The sequence below is a fragment of the Leuciscus leuciscus genome, assembly GCF_965113295.1.
Source record: "Leuciscus leuciscus genome assembly, chromosome: 18".
NCBI lineage: Eukaryota > Metazoa > Chordata > Actinopteri > Cypriniformes > Leuciscidae > Leuciscus > Leuciscus leuciscus.
This window is the reverse complement of record NC_138742.1, coordinates 31,611,289-31,633,990: the sequence shown is the minus strand read 5'-3', so window position 1 is coordinate 31,633,990 and position 22,702 is coordinate 31,611,289. Positions and strand designations below refer to the sequence as shown.

At 40.3% G+C, this 22,702-nt stretch overlaps 1 protein-coding gene across 2 annotated transcripts in view; it reads left to right on the top strand.

Annotated features, from left to right (window-relative positions):
* The first annotated feature begins 208 nt into the window (after positions 1 to 208).
* Positions 209 to 22,702, top strand: part of slc9a8 (solute carrier family 9 member 8) — a 38,664-nt gene continuing 16,170 nt past the window's right edge. Inside the window, exons 1-8 of one of the 2 annotated variants that reach the window (XM_082145118.1) lie at positions 209 to 515; positions 1,096 to 1,271; positions 10,106 to 10,186; positions 11,230 to 11,288; positions 20,311 to 20,394; positions 20,886 to 20,987; positions 21,164 to 21,198; positions 21,289 to 21,432. In XM_082145118.1, the coding sequence (XP_082001244.1) occupies positions 313 to 515; positions 1,096 to 1,271; positions 10,106 to 10,186; positions 11,230 to 11,288; positions 20,311 to 20,394; positions 20,886 to 20,987; positions 21,164 to 21,198; positions 21,289 to 21,432 (884 nt within the window). In that variant the 5' untranslated portion in view covers positions 209 to 312. The remainder of the gene's footprint in view (positions 516 to 1,095; positions 1,272 to 10,105; positions 10,187 to 11,229; positions 11,289 to 20,310; positions 20,395 to 20,885; positions 20,988 to 21,163; positions 21,199 to 21,288; positions 21,433 to 22,702) is intronic. The other variant, XM_082145119.1, reaches the window with a different exon arrangement.

Below are 22,702 nucleotides of genomic sequence, written 5' to 3'. Positions count from 1 at the left end.
CTAACTCCCAGCAGACACCACTGCATCAGCTCCGTTTTTTAAACTAGCCTACATTTTATTTTCTATACAACGATAAGTCATTTATTTTGTGGATGCTATTAATGTATAGGATGTGAATATAAATACAGGATATATATGTTTTATGCCATTGTTTATGCTTAAAAACACCCGGAGCTTAAAACTACAAATTAAAACTACATTTCCCAGTGCTTCCGGGTAAATAATGATGACGATATATTTACTCTGCGAAACATGGATTGTGGCGACATGAGTTTAATTTTGCGTTTTTTTCCTTACGTCTAATGATTATTTATGTTTATAAGCACGATGAGTGTCAGTAATCGAGCTGCTGTAATCGGTGTGTTATTAATAATATTGACGGCTGATCTCGCGCGGTTTGTTGCGGCAGATGATCAGACACACAGTCAAGAACCTGTCGATAATAATAATAATCTGTCTGACAGTGATTCACAGGATCAGAAAACTGCTGATGGACACGCAGAACAGCTGACCAGGTATTACTGTATCACATATCTGCACATATTATCACATATCATCAGTTTGCTCGTAGGTTTAACAGCAGAAAGTGTGAGTGAGTGATTGACAGCTGTGTTGTGCCGTACAGTACAGTGACGAATAATATTCAGTAACACATGTTAATCATCACTAAGTTCGAGCAAATATGTCATAGTACACACACACACACATATGTATATATATATATATATATATATATATATATATATATATATATATCAAAGTAGCTTGGTATTACCACCTAATACCTTCACTGTACAAGTATAGATCTACCTACAGTTATTGGCTGTAAATGTCATGTTGTACAGATAAGTTATTGTTTCTGTCTTTCTGTTCAGTAAGTTAGTTTTGTAGGAGCGTTTAGAAAATCCATCCACTTTCATTGACAATATAGATGTGAATGTCATACAACTTTGAATAATATATTTTCATGAGGTAAATACATTTCGTCATTGAGATATATCTTAGGAGATAATATGTAGGCCTACATTAAATTAAAAAAGGGATTATAAAGTAAAATGTGTAATAATATATTATGGAAATGTATTCATCTGACAGGAATGACACCGAAAGCTCCAGCAATGACACTGTTCAAAGCACCACAGCTGTGCCCAAGCCCGCGACCCCTGAGCCTCCTAAAAATGAGCCCATCCTGCCGGAGCAGACGGGGGTCAAGGCCCAGGAAGAGGAGCAGTCCAGCGGGATGACCATTTTCTTCAGCCTGCTGGTCATTGGTGAGTTGTTTTAAAGGCAGACATGATCTCAATGTGAGAATGATGCATATTTATTTTCTTTTAATAACTAAACTGCATCAGAACTGTATCCAAAGCTTTCCAGTTCTCCAGATGTCCATCAGTGACGAGCAATAAGGAAATGCAGCTACAGCATCTCCTTATTGTTCGTCACTGATGGACAGTTTAAAGGTTAAAGTCCCCCTTTAGTCAATCATTCTAGCCCTTAAAACAAATCTTTGATCACCAAAATTACGTATTTAAAGTTTTTTCCTTGAAAAAAAAATGTCTTCATGTCTTCAATAGCTTGAATGTAACTCTACACCCTTGCCTCATTTAGTATGCGTGGTTCTATGAATATGTAAATGAGCCCCGCCTCCACTTACTCACTCAGCTCAGAGATCCACTGGTTGACGATCACACTTTGATCTGATTGGTTACAAGGTAGTTTGTGACGTCAGAAACACCAGCGATTTCAAAGCGTGTTTTTGAGACTGTCTTTGGTTCACTGCAGTTTTAAGGAGAAAATACTCAGTAATGGTGTCGACTTATGAATTTACACATGGTTTGTCTGAAAGCATATTAAAAACACCACATAGACATATTAACAACAGTAAAAGCGTTATTTTCACCACAGGGAGACTTTAAGATAGTTCCTCTAATGGGAGATGGTCAGCTCTCTGAGGTTTTCCTGAGTGGTTCCCAGTCTTGAAGATAATACAGGTAACGTTCTCGGCTAGCTGGATCATGAATGCAGAGATTTGCAGCGCTGGGCAGATTTACTTGCACATTGTAGTCGTTACTGATTACAAATTACTTCATAAAAATAGTAACGTTATCTAGATTTACATATTTTAGGTGATTTATTCTGACTACTTTTTGAGTACTTTTAGATTACTGTTTTGACCCATCTCATTTATCACTTAGATTTGAATATATATATATATATATATATATATATATATATATATATATATATATATATACTCACCTAAAGGATTATTTGGAACACCTGTTCAATTTCTCATTAATGCAATTATCTAATCAACCAATCACATGGCAGTTGCTTCAATGCATTTAGGGGTGTGGTCCTGGTCAAGACAATCTCCTGAACTCCAAACTGAATGTCAGAATGGGAAAGAAAGGTGATTTAAGCAATTTTGAGCGTGGCATGGTTGTTGGTGCCAGACGGGCCGGTCTGAGTATTTCACAATCTGCTCAGTTACTGGGATTTTCACGCACAACCATTTCTAGGGTTTACAAAGAATGGTGTGAAAAGGGAAAAACATCCAGTATGCGGCAGTCCTGTGGGCGAAAATGCCTTGTTGATGCTAGAGGTCAGAGGAGAATGGGCCGACTGATTTAAGCTGATAGAAGAGCAACTTTGACTGAAATAACCACTCGTTACAACCGAGGTATGCAGCAAAGCATTTGTGAAGCCACAACACGCACAACCTTGAAGCGGATGGGCTACAACAGCAGAAGACCCCACCGGGTACCACTCATCTCCACTACAAATAGGAAAAAGAGGCTACAATTTGCACGAGCTCACCAAAATTGGACAGTTGAAGACTGGAAAAATGTTGCCTGGTCTGATGAGTCTCGATTTCTGTTGAGACATTCAGATGGTAGAGTCAGAATTTGGCGTAAACAGAATGAGAACATGGATCCATCATGCCTTGTTACCACTGTGCAGGCTGGTGGTGGTGTAATGGTGTGGGGGATGTTTTCTTGGCACACTTTAGGCCCCTTAGTGCCAATTGGGCATCGTTTAAATGCCACGGCCTACCTGAGCATTGTTTCTGACCATGTCCATCCCTTTATGACCACCATGTACCCATCCTCTGATGGCTACTTCCAGCAGGATAATGCACCATGTCACAAAGCTCGAATAATTTCAAATTGGTTTCTTGAACATGACAATGAGTTCACTGTACTAAAATGGCCCCCACAGTCACCAGATCTCAACCCAATAGAGCATCTTTGGGATGTGGTGGAACGGGAGCTTCGTGCCCTGGATGTGCATCCCACAAATCTCCATCAACTGCAAGATGCTATCCTATCAATATGGGCCAACATTTCTAAAGAATGCTTTCAGCACCTTGTTGAATCAATGCCACGTAGAATTAAGGCAATTCTGAAGGCGAAAGGGGGTCAAACACAGTATTAGTATGGTGTTCCTAATAATCCTTTAGGTGAGTGTATATGTAAATTATAAAGAAAATATTGTCCATTCTTTGTTATACACAACATGAAACGCATATTATGCCGGGTTTCCCAAACTGGGATTAATGAAAGAACTTCAGGGGGATTGTGAGTTGATGAAAAGCTAATGATTGATTAAATCATAAAAATGTACAATTGAAATGAATAAATTATTTGAAAATAAAAACAATCAAAATGTTATAAAATAATAAAAGTAGAAACAATTTACTGCCATTGTATGAATATGTAATCATGTAATCCATAAAAAGTAACCGTAATCAGATTATTTGCATTTAAAAACATAATATATAATCTAATTACAAGTACTAGATTTCTGGAGTCTGATGACGTGACCCAGATCACACGTGCTCAGACGCTTCCCAGCGCTGCAGATTTCCAGTCGTGTCGTGTGTGTTGAGGTCATGTGCTCAGACGCTTCCCAGCGCTGCAGATTTCCAGTCGTGTCGTGTGTGTTGAGGTCATGTGCTCAGACACTTCCCAGCGCTGCAGATTTCCAGATGTGTCGTGTGTGTTGAGGTCATGTGCTCAGACGCTTCCCAGCGCTGCAGATTTCCAGATGTGTCGTGTGTGTTGAGGTCATGTGCTCAGACGCTTCCCAGCGCTGCAGATTTCCAGTCGTGTCGTGTGTGTTGAGGTCATGTGCTCAGACGCTTCCCAGCGCTGCAGATTTCCAGATGTGTCGTGTGTGTTGAGGTCATGTGCTCAGACGCTTCCCAGCGCTGCAGATTTCCAGTCGTGTCGTGTGTGTTGAGGTCATGTGCTCAGACACTTCCCAGCGCTGCAGATTTCCAGATGTGTCGTGTGTGTTGAGGTCATGTGCTCAGACACTTCCCAGCGCTGCAGATTTCCAGTCGTGTCGTGTGTGTTGAGGTCATGTGCTCAGACGCTTCCCAGCGCTGCAGATTTCCAGTCGTGTCGTGTGTGTTGAGGTCATGTGCTCAGACGCTTCCCAGCGCTGCAGATTTCCAGTCGTGTCGTGTGTGTTGAGGTCATGTGCTCAGACACTTCCCAGCGCTGCAGATTTCCAGATGTGTCGTGTGTGTTGAGGTCATGTGCTCAGACACTTCCCAGCGCTGCAGATTTCCAGATGTGTCGTGTGTGTTGAGGTCATGTGCTCAGACGCTTCCCAGCGCTGCAGATTTCCAGTCGTGTCGTGTGTGTTGAGGTCATGTGCTCAGACGCTTCCCAGCGCTGCAGATTTCCAGATGTGTCGTGTGTGTTGAGGTCATGTGCTCAGACGCTTCCCAGCGCTGCAGATTTCCAGTCGTGTTGTGTGTGTTGAGGTCATGTGCTCAGACGCTTCCCAGCGCTGCAGATTTCCAGATGTGTCGTGTGTGTTGAGGTCATGTGCTCAGACGCTTCCCAGCGCTGCAGATTTCCAGTCGTGTCCTGTGTGTTGAGGTCATGTGCTCAGACGCTTCCCAGCGCTGCAGATTTCCAGATGTGTCGTGTGTGTTGAGGTCATGTGCTCAGACGCTTCCCAGCGCTGCAGATTTCCAGTCGTGTCGTGTGTGTTGAGGTCATGTGCTCAGAGCCTCAGACGCTTCCCAGCGCTGCAGATTTCCAGTTGTGTCGTGTGTGTTGAGGTCATGTGCTCAGACGCTTCCCAGCGCTGCAGATTTCCAGTCGTGTCGTGTGTGTTGAGGTCATGTGCTCAGACGCTTCCCAGCGCTGCAGATTTCCAGATGTGTCGTGTGTGTTGAGGTCATGTGCTCAGACACTTCCCAGCGCTGCAGATTTCCAGTCGTGTCGTGTGTGTTGAGGTCATGTGCTCAGACGCTTCCCAGCGCTGCAGATTTCCAGTCGTGTCGTGTGTGTTGAGGTCATGTGCTCAGACGCTTCCCAGCGCTGCAGATTTCCAGATGTGTCGTGTGTGTTGAGGTCATGTGCTCAGACGCTTCCCAGCGCTGCAGATTTCCAGATGTGTCGTGTGTGTTGAGGTCATGTGCTCAGACGCTTCCCAGCGCTGCAGATTTCCAGATGTGTCGTGTGTGTTGAGGTCATGTGCTCAGACGCTTCCCAGCGCTGCAGATTTCCAGTCGTGTCGTGTGTGTTGAGGTCATGTGCTCAGAGCCTCAGACGCTTCCCAGCGCTGCAGATTTCCAGTCGTGTCGTGTGTGTTGAGGTCATGTGCTCAGACGCTTCCGTGTTGAGGTCATGTGCTCAGACACTTCCCAGCGCTGCAGATTTCCAGTCGTGTCGTGTGTGTTGAGGTCATGTGCTCAGACGCTTCCCAGCGCTGCAGATTTCCAGTCGTGTCGTGTGTGTTGAGGTCATGTGCTCAGAGCCTCAGACGCTTCCCAGCGCTGCAGATTTCCAGTCGTGTCGTGTGTGTTGAGGTCATGTGCTCAGACGCTTCCGTGTTGAGGTCATGTGCTCAGACACTTCCCAGCGCTGCAGATTTCCAGTCGTGTCGTGTGTGTTGAGGTCATGTGCTCAGACGCTTCACAGCGCTGCAGATTTCCAGTCGTGTCGTGTGTGTTGAGGTCATGTGCTCAGAGCCTCAGACGCTTCCCAGCGCTGCAGATTTCCAGTCGTGTCCTGTGTGTTGAGGTCATGTGCTCAGACGCTTCCCAGCGCTGCAGATTTCCAGTCGTGTCGTGTGTGTTGAGGTCATGTGCTCAGACGCTTCCCAGCGCTGCAGATTTCCAGATGTGTCGTGTGTGTTGAGGTCATGTGCTCAGACACTTCCCAGCGCTGCAGATTTCCAGTCGTGTCGTGTGTGTTGAGGTCATGTGCTCAGACGCTTCCCAGCGCTGCAGATTTCCAGTCGTGTCGTGTGTGTTGAGGTCATGTGCTCAGACGCTTCCCAGCGCTGCAGATTTCCAGTCGTGTCGTGTGTGTTGAGGTCATGTGCTCAGACGCTTCCCAGCGCTGCAGATTTCCAGTCGTGTCGTGTGTGTTGCAGTCAGGGCAGTCGCGTTCAGTGTTTCTACTGGATACGGTATAAAAGGGCCGAACTGCTGCACATGATGCGTGATGTCATTATACGGTGGAGCAGTGGGTTCAGATTCGATGGAGTCAGTCAGGTTTACTGCACTATAGAGAGCCTAAGTCCCTCCCCTCCGCTTCTGGCTCATGGGACCTTATTTCGGAAGAAATATGTATGGTAGTCAATGGCGAGAGACTTATCTTTTTATTCCGTCTGAACTGTGCCCTGAATTACACATATGATGTTTGTCAATTTAAAAGATAATTATGAAAGTCAAGAAAGTCGCAGTTTGTCATAAAACAGAAGAGTAACATTTAGTTTTATGTGAAAATCACTCAATGAACTACATCTCTCGTCTCGCACTATGTACGTATGTGTGCAGTCTGGTACAAAACACTCAGGCATGACGGCGTAACGTTACGATTATAACGTAAGACTATAGGAAAAATGACAGGCGTTAGCTTCAGTAAAGTTAGCTTCATTCATTGAGAGAAAAGGTATGACGTCACATGTGCGCCTTTTGGGTTTGTAGTCTTTGTAATTACGTATTTTCACAGTCTTATACCTCAACAATTTTACATCAAACTGCGACTTTCATGACTTTAAAATGTATCTTTTAAATTGACAAACATCATATGTGTAATTCAGGGCACAATTCAAACGAGATCAAAATATTTGTTGTCTCTCGCCATTGACTACCATACAATATTTTTCCGAAATAAGGTCCCATGGTGGTCCACCGGAAGGGGAGGGACTTAGGCTCTCTATAGGCCACCCATTTCTCTTTCAGTCCAACATCATTTGTTTACCATTATTGCACAGTGCTTTTGTATGTGTGTTTTATTTTAGTAGTGTGGCTGATGGCAATGTCAAAATGGTTCAAAATTCACTTTTTTTCTACATCTTCACATCAAATTTACCAGCAATAAATATATCTTAACCCCTTATCTTGACCCCTCCCTTTGTGTGACTTGAATTGCCACGTATGATGATGGCAACTGTTAATGGACTCTGAATGCTGATTTATGCATAGCACAATATTTTATGGAGAATGTATAGATGTCAATGAAACAATTGACCTGGCCGATATACAAGTCTACCAATAACTCTTTTTCTTTGTATCTTTTGTCATTTTTGTGGCTTTCTTTTATGATTAGCTGTTCCTGCGGTGTTTGTTGAGTCATCAGGCAGCACTTCCTCCTCGGTTGCTAAGGGTTACGCCTGCTGTTGTGCATCTGACACCGCAGAACCGATGATGTCACAGTGAGACTCCTCATGTGTGTTTTGTGTCATTTAAAAGCTCAGAGGTCTCAAGTTACGTGTTGATGTTTTGGGATTGGCCCTCTGCAGTGATGCGTCTCCCTGTGATGTCATGTGTTAATGTTTGTGTTCGGTGCGTTGTGGCGAGTGTAGTCTTACATACCGACCAGCTCTGCGTATGACGAGGACTCATGCCTTGAATTTGTTCATAAAGTCTTCATAATGTGATCCTGGAGGCTGAATCTAGGTTAAAGTGTAATTATAAACCTGCACGACACATCACTATGGGTATCAGTGACACTGCACTCTCACAATTCATCCTCTCTTGTCTCTTTATACCTAGTCTGACTGACAGGTAAAGCAACCAATCACAGGTTGTCTTGCTCCGCGTCATGTTTAGGGGCGTGGAAATGTAACGTCGATGTCCCTGCAACAACTGTGTAAAACTCTTGGACGTATTTTAAAGAGTCTTTGCCATGAACTTCACGTACTTTTGAAAATCCAGCGTTTAGTTGATTTTGATAAGCGCTCATTGTCACAGTTGTAAACACGACGGCTTTCTTTTCCATGAGGGGGTTTGGCTTCACGGCATCTTTGTTTCCAGGCGGACTGTGTACAACCGTTATAATTCCTGCAGAATTCAACCAATCAGACGACGGCTTTGAAAATCCTTAAGTGTTTCCATTTTTGTGTGCCATATCAAAGACTATAGAATAACAAATATCATATGATATTGCATATTAAATAGCGATGTACTTGTTGGGTGTATCATTATTGCATAGAAAAAAGAAAAAAACAACAACAACAACATCCAATTACAAAAGAGAGACCAAAAAAAAAAAAAAGAAAAGAAAAGATGACCAAGGAACAAGCACAACATTTTTAATAATTTTTTTTTTTTTGTACTCAATTTTTATTGTATTAGAGGGTAACAATATAAAAGAAGTACTGTCAAGTCAAGTCAAGTTTATTTGTATAGCGCTTTTCACAATACAGATTGTATCAAAGCAGCTTCACAGTATTAAATTAAAATAATACAACAACGTTTGTTTCAAGAGGAATTTATTGATTGATAAAATTAAATGAAATATCCCCAACTGAGCAAGCCAAAGGCAACAGTAACAATTCAGATACCACAGCAACACTTACACCACCCTTCCTCCCCTCCTCCCACCCCTACCGCATGAGATACAGCATAACTATCAGTGTAGCACAGTCAGTGTTATAGAACAATCAACTTAGTGTCCTAACCTTCCAGTAAAATGTCCTGAACTCTGGTAATTCCATTGTTCCATGTTTGTATAGTCCGAGGTGTAGCGCCGTTGATCTTGGCATCTCTAAGAGTGTATTCAGCCAATGCTTATGGGCTAAGTTGTGGGGTGGAACCCAGACTTGAACAATGATCTTCTTGGCTGCTGTTAGACCAGCTAACCAAATTTTTCTAGACCTTTCATTCATGCCTTCAAGTTTAGAGTCATCATTGAGAAGATGTAAAGCAGGGTCCATAGGGAGCTGAATATCAATCAGATCAGACAATGATTGTAACACCTTATTCCAAAAATCATAAATCTTAGGGCAGTCCCGCATTATATGCATAAAAGTCCCCAAAGTATTTTGTGAGCACAAAGCACAAAATGGGTGTGGAGCTCGACCAATTAAGTGTCTGACTCTAGGGGTAAGATATGCCCTATGAGACAAAAATTTTAATACTTATTGATAACAAAAAAAATATATTTTAACTCTCTTTACCCTTTATTAAACACACATATACTACCGTTAAAAGGTTTGGTCAGTAAAATGTTTCAATCTTTTTAAAAGAAGTCTCTTCTGCTCACCAAGGCTGAATTATTGATCCAAAACACAGTAAAAACAGTAAAATTGTGAAATATTATTACGAATTAAAATATCTGTTTTCTATGTGAATATATAGTAAAGTGTAATTTATTCCTGTGATCAAAGCTGTATTTTCAGCATCATTACTCCAGTCTTCAGTGTCACATGATCCTTCAGAAATCATTCTAATATGATGATCTGATGCTCAACAAACATATGATTATTATCAGTGTTGAAAACAGTCGCGCTGATGAATATATGTGTGGAAACACAATGCATTCTCTGACGAATAGAACAGCATCTTTGCTCAATAAAAGTCTCACTGGAACTTTTTATTGATCCCAACATTTTTAATCGTTATGTATTTTTCCCATATATTTACTTAAATTTACTTAGAATTTTAAGATTATTATTTTAGTGCCCTTAATACTTGTTATTGCAAAACAAGAATGAATTTGATGTCTTAAACATGTATTTTATTTTCTCGGCTTGATGACTGTGGTGCTGATACCAAGATATCACTGTGTTATTGCAGTAACTATAACTGTGTGTGTGTGGGTTTTATTGACTGATGTTTCCCCCGCAGGTATTTGTATTATCCTGGTGCACCTGCTGATCAAATTCAAGCTGCACTTTCTGCCGGAGAGCGTGGCTGTGGTCTCGCTGGGTACGTGTCCTCATGATCTTATTCTCTTACCTCACAGTTGCTCTTCATTCTCGGCCGAAGCGACTGAGTCAGTCATGATGACAGAAACACTAAACAGAAAATGTTCCTGTTGCATGTGATCAAGCAATGTGTCTTAGATATCAGATCACTCTGTTTTAAGAACAATCAATTAACCGATCAATAATGAATGTTCGGAGTAGGTATGTGTGTGTACGGTATGATGTGTTTCACAATGTGAGTCTGAATGAACACATTCAGTGTCAGTTCCTGTAAGATTACATGGGGATTGATCAGTTCCTCTTAGCATGCAAAAGTATTAAAGTGGCTTTGTAAACATTTAAAGCGATCGTTCACCCAAAAATCGAAATCATTTACTCTCCCTCATGTTATTCCAGAGGAAGATTGTTAGTGGAAGCCTAGACCTGTAAGGGATAGACTTGTCAACTCAAGTCTTTGTTTACTGAAAGTTTGTTGACGATGTTTCGATAGCTGAACATTTGGTATCTTGTTAAACCACAGTATAGTCCATTGAACACACTGAACTTCTGTCAGTCACAGCGCTGTTTAATATGGCTCTAGCCTGACTAAGATCTGTTGTGTGGACAGAAAACCCTCTGAAGGTGTGTCCCAGTTCACGTACTTATGCACTATCTTATGCTGTTTTGTAGTGTTGATAGTGCGAGTAACAGTGTGTTCACTGAAGATAAAATAAGCTAATAAAGTGCATACACTACACGGTTGAGTGCATGAGTGCATAGTGTGTCATTTGGGGTGCAACTTGAGACATTTCTCAAAATGTCTTCTTTTATGTTCCACAGAAGAAAGATTAGTTTAGGAATGACATAATGGTCAACAATTAAATAAGTAATAATAGCATTTTAATTTTTGGGTGAATTACAAAATATTGGTCCTCTTAGTTGGTCCAACCGATTCTTTTGTTAATAATTCATATTGCAGGTAATTACTTCTTTAAAAAAAGGGTAGTTTGACAGGAGTTGAACGGATACTAATTGTACACAATATATGTGGCGTTTCTTTTCCAGGGATTCTGATGGGAGCGTTTATCAAGATCATCGAGTCCCTGCAGTTGGCCAACTGGAAGGTACGATCCTCTCGCCATCACTTTGGTTTTATTTTGCTATGTTTGCAACTGGTACTAACACCAGTGTTTAGTAATCCAGTAACACGTCCTGTGACCAGTTGGGAATTTCATTAAGCGGCGACTGTCTCATTACTCGACTACATACTGTGCTTTTCTTACTGAGATTTGGTTGAAATGTGTCAAAGTTACACTACTTTTCAAAACTTGGTCAGTTAGATTTTCATTTTTTACATTTTGAAATAAATTGATACTTTAGGATGCAATAAATTGATTAAAATTAACAGTAAAGGTGTTTACATTGTTACAGAAAATTCTATTTCAAATAATGTTATACATTTTTTTCGATTTATCACAATAGACCTTATTCAGAGCAGCGCCATGACAGGTATGAAAGTTCTTGGAAAGATATTTTTCCAGTGTTTCATGAGCAGAACAATCCAAAATTAATTAAATAACAGTACAGCCCATTGAAGAGATGCATGTCTGTCCCTCACAGCCTCGCTTTCATTCCAATTAAAAATCAAAGATGGCGCTGCTGTGAATAAGGTCAATATCCTGAAAAAAAAGGGATCACGGTTTCCGCAAAAACATTAAAGGAATAGTTCAGCCAAAAATGAAAATGTCCTGATTACTCACTCACACTTTTTCTGATTATTCACACACTCCTTGTAAACAATTCTTCGCAGAGCTAGACTAATCTAAGTGTATATATATATATATATATATATATATATATATATATATTTTTTTTTTTTTTTTTTTTTTTTCTGGAAATGACTGACCGTTTTGCTAGACCCGTATTTGTCAGCTGGGGTCGCGTGGAGCCCTTTGAAGCCCTAAATATGGATTTTTGACCGTCAAAAACGGTCTACGTTGGGCAACATTCACTTACTTTAAATGGAGAAAAATCCTTTAATGTTTTCCGCCACACTTACATTTGTCTTCGGCTGAGGAAAGAGAGTCGAGTACATATTGGATGGCCTGTGGGGGTGAGGAAATAACCGGGACGCTTTCAGTTTTGGCTGTACTATTCCTCAGCACACCTGTTTTCAACAATGATAATAATCAGAAATGTTTCCTGAGCAGCAAATGATCATATTAGAATGATTTCTGAAGGATCATGTGACTCTGAAGACTGGCGTAATGATGATGTAATGCAAATGTTAGCTGAAGAGAGCAGGTTTTGAGAGCAGAGGAAATCATTCCGTGCACACATATCTCTCTGTCCTGCGCTTCCCTCGTTTCCTTCCTCTTCTCATATTTTGATTCTCTTTCTGTCTCCTGTTTCATTCTCTCGGGCTTCACAAAGTCTCTCTCTCTCTCTCTCTCTCTCTCTCTCTCTCTCTCTCTCTCTCTCTCTCTCTCTCTCTCTCTCTCTCTCTCTCTCTCTCTCTCTCTCTCTCTCTCCCCAGCATTTGCTTCTCATGCCTGCCTCTGTTTTCTCTTCCTCTCTCCACCTTTTCATCTCTGTCTCTGGCCTTAATTAACATTTTTGTCTGGGATGTGAGGTGATGCCAGGCTCTGTGAGTACAGAGCTTCCTTTTGTTTGAGGAAGTCTAAAGGTCAAGAGGGCCCCTCAGTTCTCGCTGTGTTTTGGTAACCAGAGACCCTCTGGATGAACGGCTCAACTGGAGCGTGTCTCCACTTCATTCGTTCTGTGCTTCAACTCTTTTCTGCTTTTTTAGACCACAGATTCTTGAGATGTGGCATAAAACATGTTTCTAGAAGGCACATAATGTACAAACATATTTTCAAAATTGATTATTCATGTAACCATCTTGTCGATTTTGAAAATATGTAGTTTGGGTAGACCAATCTTCAGGACCTTTGCAGATTTAGGCCGTTTTGCTGGTTCATCTGACCCCACAGTAAGGCACTTTTCTTAGGGCACCTTCACACAGTTGTGTGTAAATGCACATATGTGCTCTCTCCTCTGGGTGGGTTTTTATCATGAAACTATGATTTCTGAAGGATCATGTGATACTGAAGAGTAGTGATGCAGAAAATGTTGCTTTGCATCAACAGAAATGTCTGTGATAGGCTTCAACGCTTCAAAAAACATGCTGTTCGAAATAAATCAATACTTTTATTCAGCAAGGATGTGTTAAATTGATAAAAAGTGATAGTCAAGAAGATTTATATTATTATAAAATATTTTTTTATTTTGAATAAATGCAGTTCTTTTTAACCTTTTATTCATCAAATATATTAGGCAGCAGAACTGTGTCCAACACTCATAATAAATCAAAATATTAGAATGATTTCTAAAGGATCATGTGATAGACTGGATGTCACATGTGACACTGAAGACTGGAGTAATGATGCTGAAAATTTAGCTTTGCATCACAGAAATAAATGATAATTTAAAGTAGCCTATAATAAATTGAAAACCAATTATTTTAAATTATAATAATATATCACAATATATATATATATATATATATATATATATATATATATATTTTTTTATGTATTTTTGATCAAATAAATGCAGGCTTGATGAGCAGAAGAAACTTCTTTCAAAAACATTAAAAATAGTAATGTGTCCAAACTTTTGGCCTGTACTGTATATTGACTTGATTCCTGTCACGGTTAGTGGCTGTACTAAGCACACGACAAAAGAGTCCATTGGAATAATATTTTAATTCTTAATTTAAACAAGGAACAAGAGAATAACTTGGAGATCCCCGGGGAAATCAAACACATAACCATCAACGCTGAACAAAAACCGGACCAGGAACAGACTTAAACTGAAGGCTTAGATACTCAGACAAAACACAACATATCCCTGACAATACCAAAGTACCAGTACATTTGACAACATTAGTATATTGAGTTGAGACAGCTGGTTTTAGGGGTAGTGAGTGATAATGTAATGACATTGATATAGAGAAAATGAAATGAAATGGGACACTTGCGTTAAGAACGTACTAATGATCATCTCTGACCCATTTCAAAGTAGAAATGTTGCTATTTGACAAACTAAAGACAGGTTGTGTGACATGTTTTGTCTCATTTTGCAAGAATCAGTGAGCCGACTATCAGTTTAAAGATGAGATGAGCTAAAGAAATGAACTGAGTTTGTAATAAACTGGATCGATTGATTGATTGAGGCTAGCCTCAAAATAGCATGCTAGTTCTTGCCAGCAGCTTGTCCTCCCGAAGCTACAACATGCTGTTCTCTTGTCACTACAGATGGACTCGAAGCACCTTTACCCGTCTGCCCATATGCTCTGAGTCCATAAATAAGGCTTTGCACCCGATGCATATGTAATCATGTGTCTTGACACAACGTTCCTGAGCCCCATTTCTAATAAAAATGTGCTGAAGTTTGAGGATTTTCTGCCTCGTGATGTACATGTTTCGTGTTTCGTTGCCTTCAGCAAGTCCTAGTTGGTTGCATTGTTGTCTGCTGTCTACATAGGCAGCGACCTCCTAAGGCAACACCCTAACCGATGAATGAAGTGGCTGATTTGAAGAGCTTTTTGTGGGCAGCCACTTCACTAAAATCTACCACAAATCTACCACGACTGAATCGAAACTATCTAGTGACGGAACATTTTTAAGTACATCTTGTTCCCCTCTTTACGTCTTAAGTCACGTTTGTGTCAAAGACTTGGATTCAGAACGATGATCAAAACACAGGTCGAGTAGATCATGTCCATCAACACCCCTGAAGCTTCACAAGCCATGTTTCCATTACAGATTTGCACAAAACTTTTGCATGTAGATAGAAAACTATTGTGAAATTACGGCGTTTCCATTAACCAATGTTATGCAACTAAAACGTATGTTTTTCCTCTCGTGATAAGTCATCCCAAAAACCATGGCAACGGATGTTAGTAGGTTTACGTACAGTATATCTCAGCCACCGCACTAGCCGTTATTATAATGAAAGAAGACATAGGCATGTTTTACAAGCATTAAAGGGGTCATATAATGTCATTTTTGTACAAGCTAATATGATTCTTTAGGGTCTAAATTAAAAGTTTGTAATATACTTTAATTAAAAATTCTCATTAGTATTGTAAGAAAACACTCCTTTAACCTGGTCAAAAACAGCTCTGTTTTCAGCACGCCGTTTAAGTGCATGTGTCTTTAAATGATAATGAGCTTTGCTCACTCCGCCCCTCTGTTCTGTGCATACACCGTTTGTAACACAATAACCATAACACGTTGTTCATTATAAACGTGGGATTATGAATTATATTGAGAACGTCGTACATAGAAAACATGCCGTAATGTACCCTGAGTGTAAACAGCCGCATTCATCGTGAAGCGTGCAGCAAGCGATTTGCAAAGATTAATATAAAGATTAATATAAAGGTCAATAAAACGTTACACTCACTTCAGTTCTTCTGGAGGTGCAGCAGGAACACGAATAGTTGGTACTGATTCTTTTTTCAGGAGCAGCTTCTTAGCAAATAACCAGCTTTTTACTGATCCTTGTTTCTAAAGCAGTCTGGTGAAATGATTCGCGCAAACATGAAAGCATTGACGTTGATCATGGGGAATATTCCCTTCGAAAACAAACTCAGCCACTGCGTCTTCAGCTGTACGGATTTAGGAACATCAACATGACTGCTGTGTTCTTTATTAGACCCAAGAACAGAACACCACACTCGCTTAGACACCATTCTGCTCAGTGCTCCAGTATCAACAATGAACGCGCCGGTCGGCGCGTGCTATGATTGACAGCTCGCTCACGAGGGCGGGTCTGTGTTGAAACGCTGCTGTCAATCAACCATCGTGGGAGGGGCGTCGATTTTTTGACGTCACAATATCGAACAGCTTGATTTGAGATGGGAGGAAACATATAAGAAGATAAAAAAACAAACACTGGATGGATTTTTATCATTTTATGATGGTTGTGTACAGGCACTGCCAACACACATTTCAGTACAATCAACTTGTAAAAGTGCATGTACCATTATATGACCCCTTTAATGGCAAGGAAAGACTCTTATACTGTGAGCGGCTCATATGAGGCGTTTCTGGGTGTTTCTCCCTAAGATCTGCTTCAAGCTCTTGATAAATTGTAGCATTTCTTTGTGGTTTGTTCTTTTGTCTTTTCTGATTTTATTTTTGTGTCGTCTTCTGCCCCATCTACGTCAGGTGACCTGTAAATGCTTAAAGGGGTGGTATAATGCACTTTTCACAAGATGTAAAAGAAGTCCCCAGAGTGTGTATGTGAAGTTTTAGCTCAAAATACCCCACAGATATTTTTATATAGCATGTTAAAATTGTCACTTTTTGAGGGCGAGCAAAAACACACCGTTTTTGTGTCTGTCCCTTTAAATGCAAATGAGCTGCTGCTCCCGGCACAGGGGGCGGAGCTTCAACAGCTTGTGTCCTTTTACCTCAAACAGACATGTACTGAACATTTCAAGAACTTTCAGCCTTTTATGTTCAAACCGGAGTCAGACAATGATGGAGAGACTCAAGAAGTGGCAACATGTAGACAACATTTCTGAATGGTTAGTTGATGAATTTATGTGTAGTTATCTTCTAGTCATTGATTAGCATATTCTGTCATGATAATCTATAAATCGTGTTCCGGGGGCGGGTTATGTAAATTTTAGGGTTCATGATGTCACTAACCCGGGAGGAATGTGGTGTAGTCTCTACCAGCCGTTTGTTGTAGTCCTTAAAAAAACGATTTATTAATTTTTTTTTTTTAAAATCTCCCTTTGCTTTGAACTTTGAGCGTCGGGACTTTGCAGATGTTGTTTATGCTCAAACAGCAACATTACACACTAACTAAAGTTAGAAAAGTGAAATCATAATCAACCACCCCTTTAACAACTATTTCCATTGCAGTTTTGCAAATATTCCTTTTCCGAATTGCCTGAAAACACCTCATGCGAGCGTAAACACTTTTTTCAAGCGAAATTGACATGTTTCCATTGAGCGTATTTTGAAAGGTAATTGAAACGTAGCTATTGTCCTGTACCTCGTCCTGGGTCAACATTTCATTTGGTTACGTTCGGCTGTTTTGATTTAAATGCCGCTTAATGTTTGATGATCACATTAGCTTTCGCTTCTATCGCTTGTTTCTGCTGCTTCTTTGCTTGTTTTTGGATGGGAGATACTATACTTAAAGAGGTGGTATAATCCCCTTTTCACAAGATGTAAAATAAGTCTCTGATGTCCCCAGAGTGTGTATGTGAAGTGTTAGCTCAAAATACCCCACAGATATGTTTATATAGCATGTTAAAATTGTCACTTTTTGAGGGCGAGCAAAAACGCACCGTTTTTGTGTGTGTCCCTTTAAATGCAAATGAGCTGCTGCTCCCAGCACAGGGGTCGGAGCTTCAAGAGCTCGTGTCCTTTTACCTCACGTTTTACACACACATGCACTGAACATTTCAAGAACTCCAATTTAAAAAGAAGGGTTCCTGTACTCTTTGAGAAGATGTGTTATAGCACTTTTATATAACAGTGAAAACATGGATTGCCGGAAAATCCCAACAATGGTTGGGGAAGTGTTAAAGGGATAGTCCATCCAAAAATAAAAGTGTTGTAATTTACTCTCCCTCATGTCGTTCCAAACCCAGCTTAACTTTTGTTTATCTTTAAAACACAAATTCATATATTTTTTTAATGAAACCTGAGAGATTTCTGTCCCTCCATTTATAGTTCATTTTATCAAATGTTTCAAAAAGTTCACAAAGACATTGTAAAAGTAATCGCTGAATTAAAATGTTCATCATTTGAAGCGATTGTGTCTCAATACAAAGATCTTCATTTGTGTTTCGGAGATGAACGAAAGTCTTATGGGTTTGGAACGACGTGAAGGCGCGTAAATGATGACAGAGTTTTTATTTTTGTGTGAACTAACCCTTTAAAACATGAAAACATGTGTAAACTAACCCTTTACATTGCTTTTTCCATTAAAGCATGTGAATAAACAGACATTGGAAGCTGTTTTGTTTTGCTCGAAGCATGAATAGACCTTTCACTAACCATTGATTTTCTTTGCTTGTTAGTTTAGTTATTGATGTTAATAACGTTTCCCTGGTGTTTTGCTCACATTTTTGTTGGTCTAAAAGCCAGATGTTAAACTAAAAACTTGAAACTCTATTAAGCACAAAAAAATAAAAATGGCACAAATGTTGGTTGAAATGATTAATCTTCAGTTGGATGGACATGCTTTTAGGTTTTAGTTAGATTTCAGAACGACATTTTCAAAATGCTAATTTCCACAGAGCTTGTTGCAATGCATCCTGGGATTGCCTTGGGCTCAAAGAGCGGTTAAAAAAACCCTGGTTTACACTTACGCCCAACCTTAGCAGCCCTTGCGACAACTCTGATAATGCAATGTGTGCTTCCTTAGTTACGAAACGCATTCTGACAATTTTTATCAGATCAAGCTTACGTTGAGTGTGTTTGCATTCGCATGCAGTGTTTCTGGCTTTATCCATGAATATTAGTGCTTTTAATTAAGGCAACGTCATTTTGCTGCCTTCTGATCGTAAAAGCTTTGCCGTCAGAAGCTTGCATATCACGTCTAAAAAAGTTCCCAGAGTTACAACAAAAATTCCAACAACTCTCATGCAACTCTCATTCATGTTTTAACACCTACACAATTCCTAATTCCTCTCATATTTCTCTGCCGTTGTCAAGACGGTTCCCTGAATTTCTCTCAACGTTCATGACCCAACATGTAGATTTCGTCCCTCAGTGAGTGCCTGAGTGATGGATCGTTGTGGAACTGAAAGAGAATGTGGTGGAGCAAGGCCTCCCTACACAGGAACTTCAAGAATGACAGTGTGCAAGTGTTGAAATGTGATGCGCTGGTGGTCACATGCGTGAAGGGGATCTTTGTACATCTCTGCACGCATGCCATCATTATCACTGTCACAGGATCAACGCAATTCTGCTTTGTACTCCAGTATAATGTACATGTTTACTTGCACACACAAATATACGCATATGTTTGCAAACACATTACACACACTCAGTCACTGACACTGTGGCCCCTATCTTGCACCCAGCGCAATTGACTTTGTACACCGACGCATGTATCATTCCTATTTTGCACCCGCGCACAGCGGACTTTTCCCTCCACAGACGCACGTCGGTAAACTAGGAAATGAACTTGCGCTCCCGGGGGCGGTTCAGCGAAGAGAGGAGGCGTGTTCCGGCGCAAACGTTCCCTGGTGCTATTTTGCAGTTTCAGAAAACAATTCCGCCACTGACCAGGAAAAACCTAGTCTAAAGTCAGTGGCACGTTGCGCATGTTATTCATATGCTATTTTAAGGGCCCATGCTTGGCCAATGTAGCGTGTGCACAACGTGCATACACTTTGCTTATCTCATCTACACACAGACGCATCAGTTCTCATTTTTAGAAAACCATACATTATTACAAGGAAAAATATTTACACACGAGGGAAATCATTGTGGTGTCCATAAAATAGGCATAAATCTAGCTTACACATTTACCCAAGTTAATATACGCCTGTTTAACCGAAGCTAATTTGGGTGTGTTTCTCCATCCCCATACAATGTCACTTCTCTGTCTTTTACGGCCCTGACGAGAATGTCGGTCTCCTCGGCTGTGAACCGCTCCTGGCGTGCGCCTGGCAAATCCGCCATTATAATATCAATCCGCCATGGAAAAAGCGCGCCTGCTCTTAAAGGGAATGTGAGATGTCGCTCTGATTGGTTTATTTCACGTTATGCCCAAACCACACCTATGAGTAATGAAGCTACTTCAGACCAACCCATTTTAGATTTGCGTCGGGCACTTATCATTGAAAATGACTATGTTAATAGTGTAAATACTATGCAAACAGGGTATCTGCGGTTTTCCTCAGAAGTGGGCCAGTTTTAAACTCTTACTGTGTGTTGATTTCACAATCACCCCTGACTGAACTCACAATCACATAATAGACTGAAATGCTTGTAAGACTAACCTACTGTTACTAATAACAGTATTCATATGAGCAGTATCCACGATTAAATAAAATGTCTGTATGTTCAAGTATCTTTCTTTCTTTCTTCCTTTCTTTCACAGGAAGAGGAGATGTTTCGTCCCAATATGTTCTTCCTATTACTTTTACCGCCAATCATTTTTGAGTCTGGATACTCATTGCATAAGGTAAATATTACTGAGATATTATTCATTTTCAAAAAAGAGCCATGAATAAGTTGTTGTAAAATATGTCAGCACTATATGCTATTATGCTTTAAGCACCCGAACTGAATCCGTCTGAAAGGTCCAAACTCAGTAGTTACGAGTTATAATGAGTCCTCCACTGAGTGAACAGAATTGCTCAGAGCAGTTGCTGAATCTCACCGCAAGTTGGTGTCTTAAAACGAAGCAGGTTTAGTGTAGTTAAGCTTTGTGAAACTGCATGTGAAGACTTGGCCTTACAAATTATATATTGTAACGGTGAGACCCGGAAGTTCAAATGAAACACTAAGCCATGTGATGCAGGCGGTTTATTGCTTTAATAATAATAATAATAAATATTAAAAGCTGTATAGAGTAGCAAACCTTTTTTAATGAATATGTTCATTTTTGAGTCTGGATTCAGAGACTGTTATAGTTCTATACATGGATATAAACGACACGTTTTTATTCCACAGGGTAATTTTTTCCAAAACATCGGCTCAATCACATTATTCGCCGTCTTTGGAACAGCGATTTCAGCCTTCATCGTAGGAGGGGGGATCTATTTCCTGGGACAGGTATTTTATTTCTGTTTTAATAGACATCAACAGTTTCCATGTAAGCAGACCTATTAGTGATCAGAGGTTCAGTAAAGTGGTTTATCTAGTTGGACTAGTTGGCACACCTTAACCGCTCCTTTGGCATGATCTCTCCATGATTATGACTGTTATGTTTGGATGTGTTTCTTGAATAGGCTGATGTTATTTACAAGATGACAATGACAGACAGGTGAGAAGAACATCTGAAACTATTGAGCAAAGGCTTTGGCGTGTACGTTCATGTCTTCATGGTTTTCCTCTGCTGTTCTTCTCTCTCTAGTTTTGCGTTTGGTTCTCTGATCTCCGCTGTGGATCCAGTCGCCACTATCGCCATCTTTAATGCCCTGAATGTGGATCCGGTGCTCAATATGCTGGTGTTCGGGGAGAGCATCCTAAACGACGCCGTCTCCATCGTATTAACAAAGTACGCCTCACTGAATCATCATAACTCTTTGTCTGTCATTTTACACCAACTGGTACTGAAACCTAAGCACAATCTCACCCCCATTCTACACGTTTCCACCAGAAAGATCAGCTCTAAAACATGCTGGTCTCAAGCCACCACTACTATCATTGGCCAAGTGGTAAAATTTTTCAAAATGACAACTACATTCACAGCTTCTCAAGAGAGGTTCGCAGACACTGCGCTTGAGATTTGATTTAGGAGAACGTGTTGTGTGACAGGAGCTGGTGTTGCAATGTCTTTTAACTCATACACAAACGTCACACATTGTTCCTGTGCAGGTTTTGTGTGCAAGTGTGTCAGGCATGTTTTGCTCTCTGTGGCCAAGCTGCCGTTGGCTTTGTGGCCTGCAGACATCCTCATTCTGTGTGTTTCTGCCTTCTGCTCATTTTCTGCTTCCACGTCCCATGATTTATGACCATATAAAGGTGTGTTTTCAATATGATAAATTACTTTCGAACAGTATATACATGCAGATTTTTTTTTATAATCGACTAGGACTGATGGACTTTGGTCTTCCTGTACAACCTTTTTTCTGGATGGCCACATTGAGTTTGTTCTAGACAAACACACTTGATGATAATTCTCTAGAATGGCATTATGTAGTGCTAATGCTACGTTTGTCTTCACTAGAATTACTGGAACAGCCAAACCCATTCATTAGAAGGAGGTGTCCATATACTCTTGGTCATGAGGTGGATATAAATGAATGGGTGTTTCTTTAGTCCTCTTCAGCTTTCTCAGCAGGAACTCACTCTCTTCTCAGATCAGGAGATACTCTTAATTAAAGGTGACGCATCATGAAAAACAGGAGATTGCTGTTTTGTACTATATGCAGATCTAATCTGCAGGGTTCCCAGATAAAATTCTGCCTGGAAAATCATGGAAATTAATCAAATCTTAAAAAAGTCAAGGGAATTTGTGTTTATGTGGAAAATAATGATACAAAATGTTTTTGGTTTTAATAAGCCTTAACTTACATTAGAAGTGGAATTCAGAGGAAAAATAGACAATAAAAATAGATGACATTTCAAGTGCTTTAACTGGCCTTTCTGCTTAGTCATTTAGCACTTCTCTATTGTGGAGGTCTTGTCTCGTCAATTATTTAAAAGCCCTGATCTTAAGTTAGCCGTTAGATCCACTTACGTGCCACATTGTAAGAAATTACCAGAACTGACTATTACATGGAACTAAACACCTTTTAGTGATCAAAACTTTTGTCGTTGTGTTT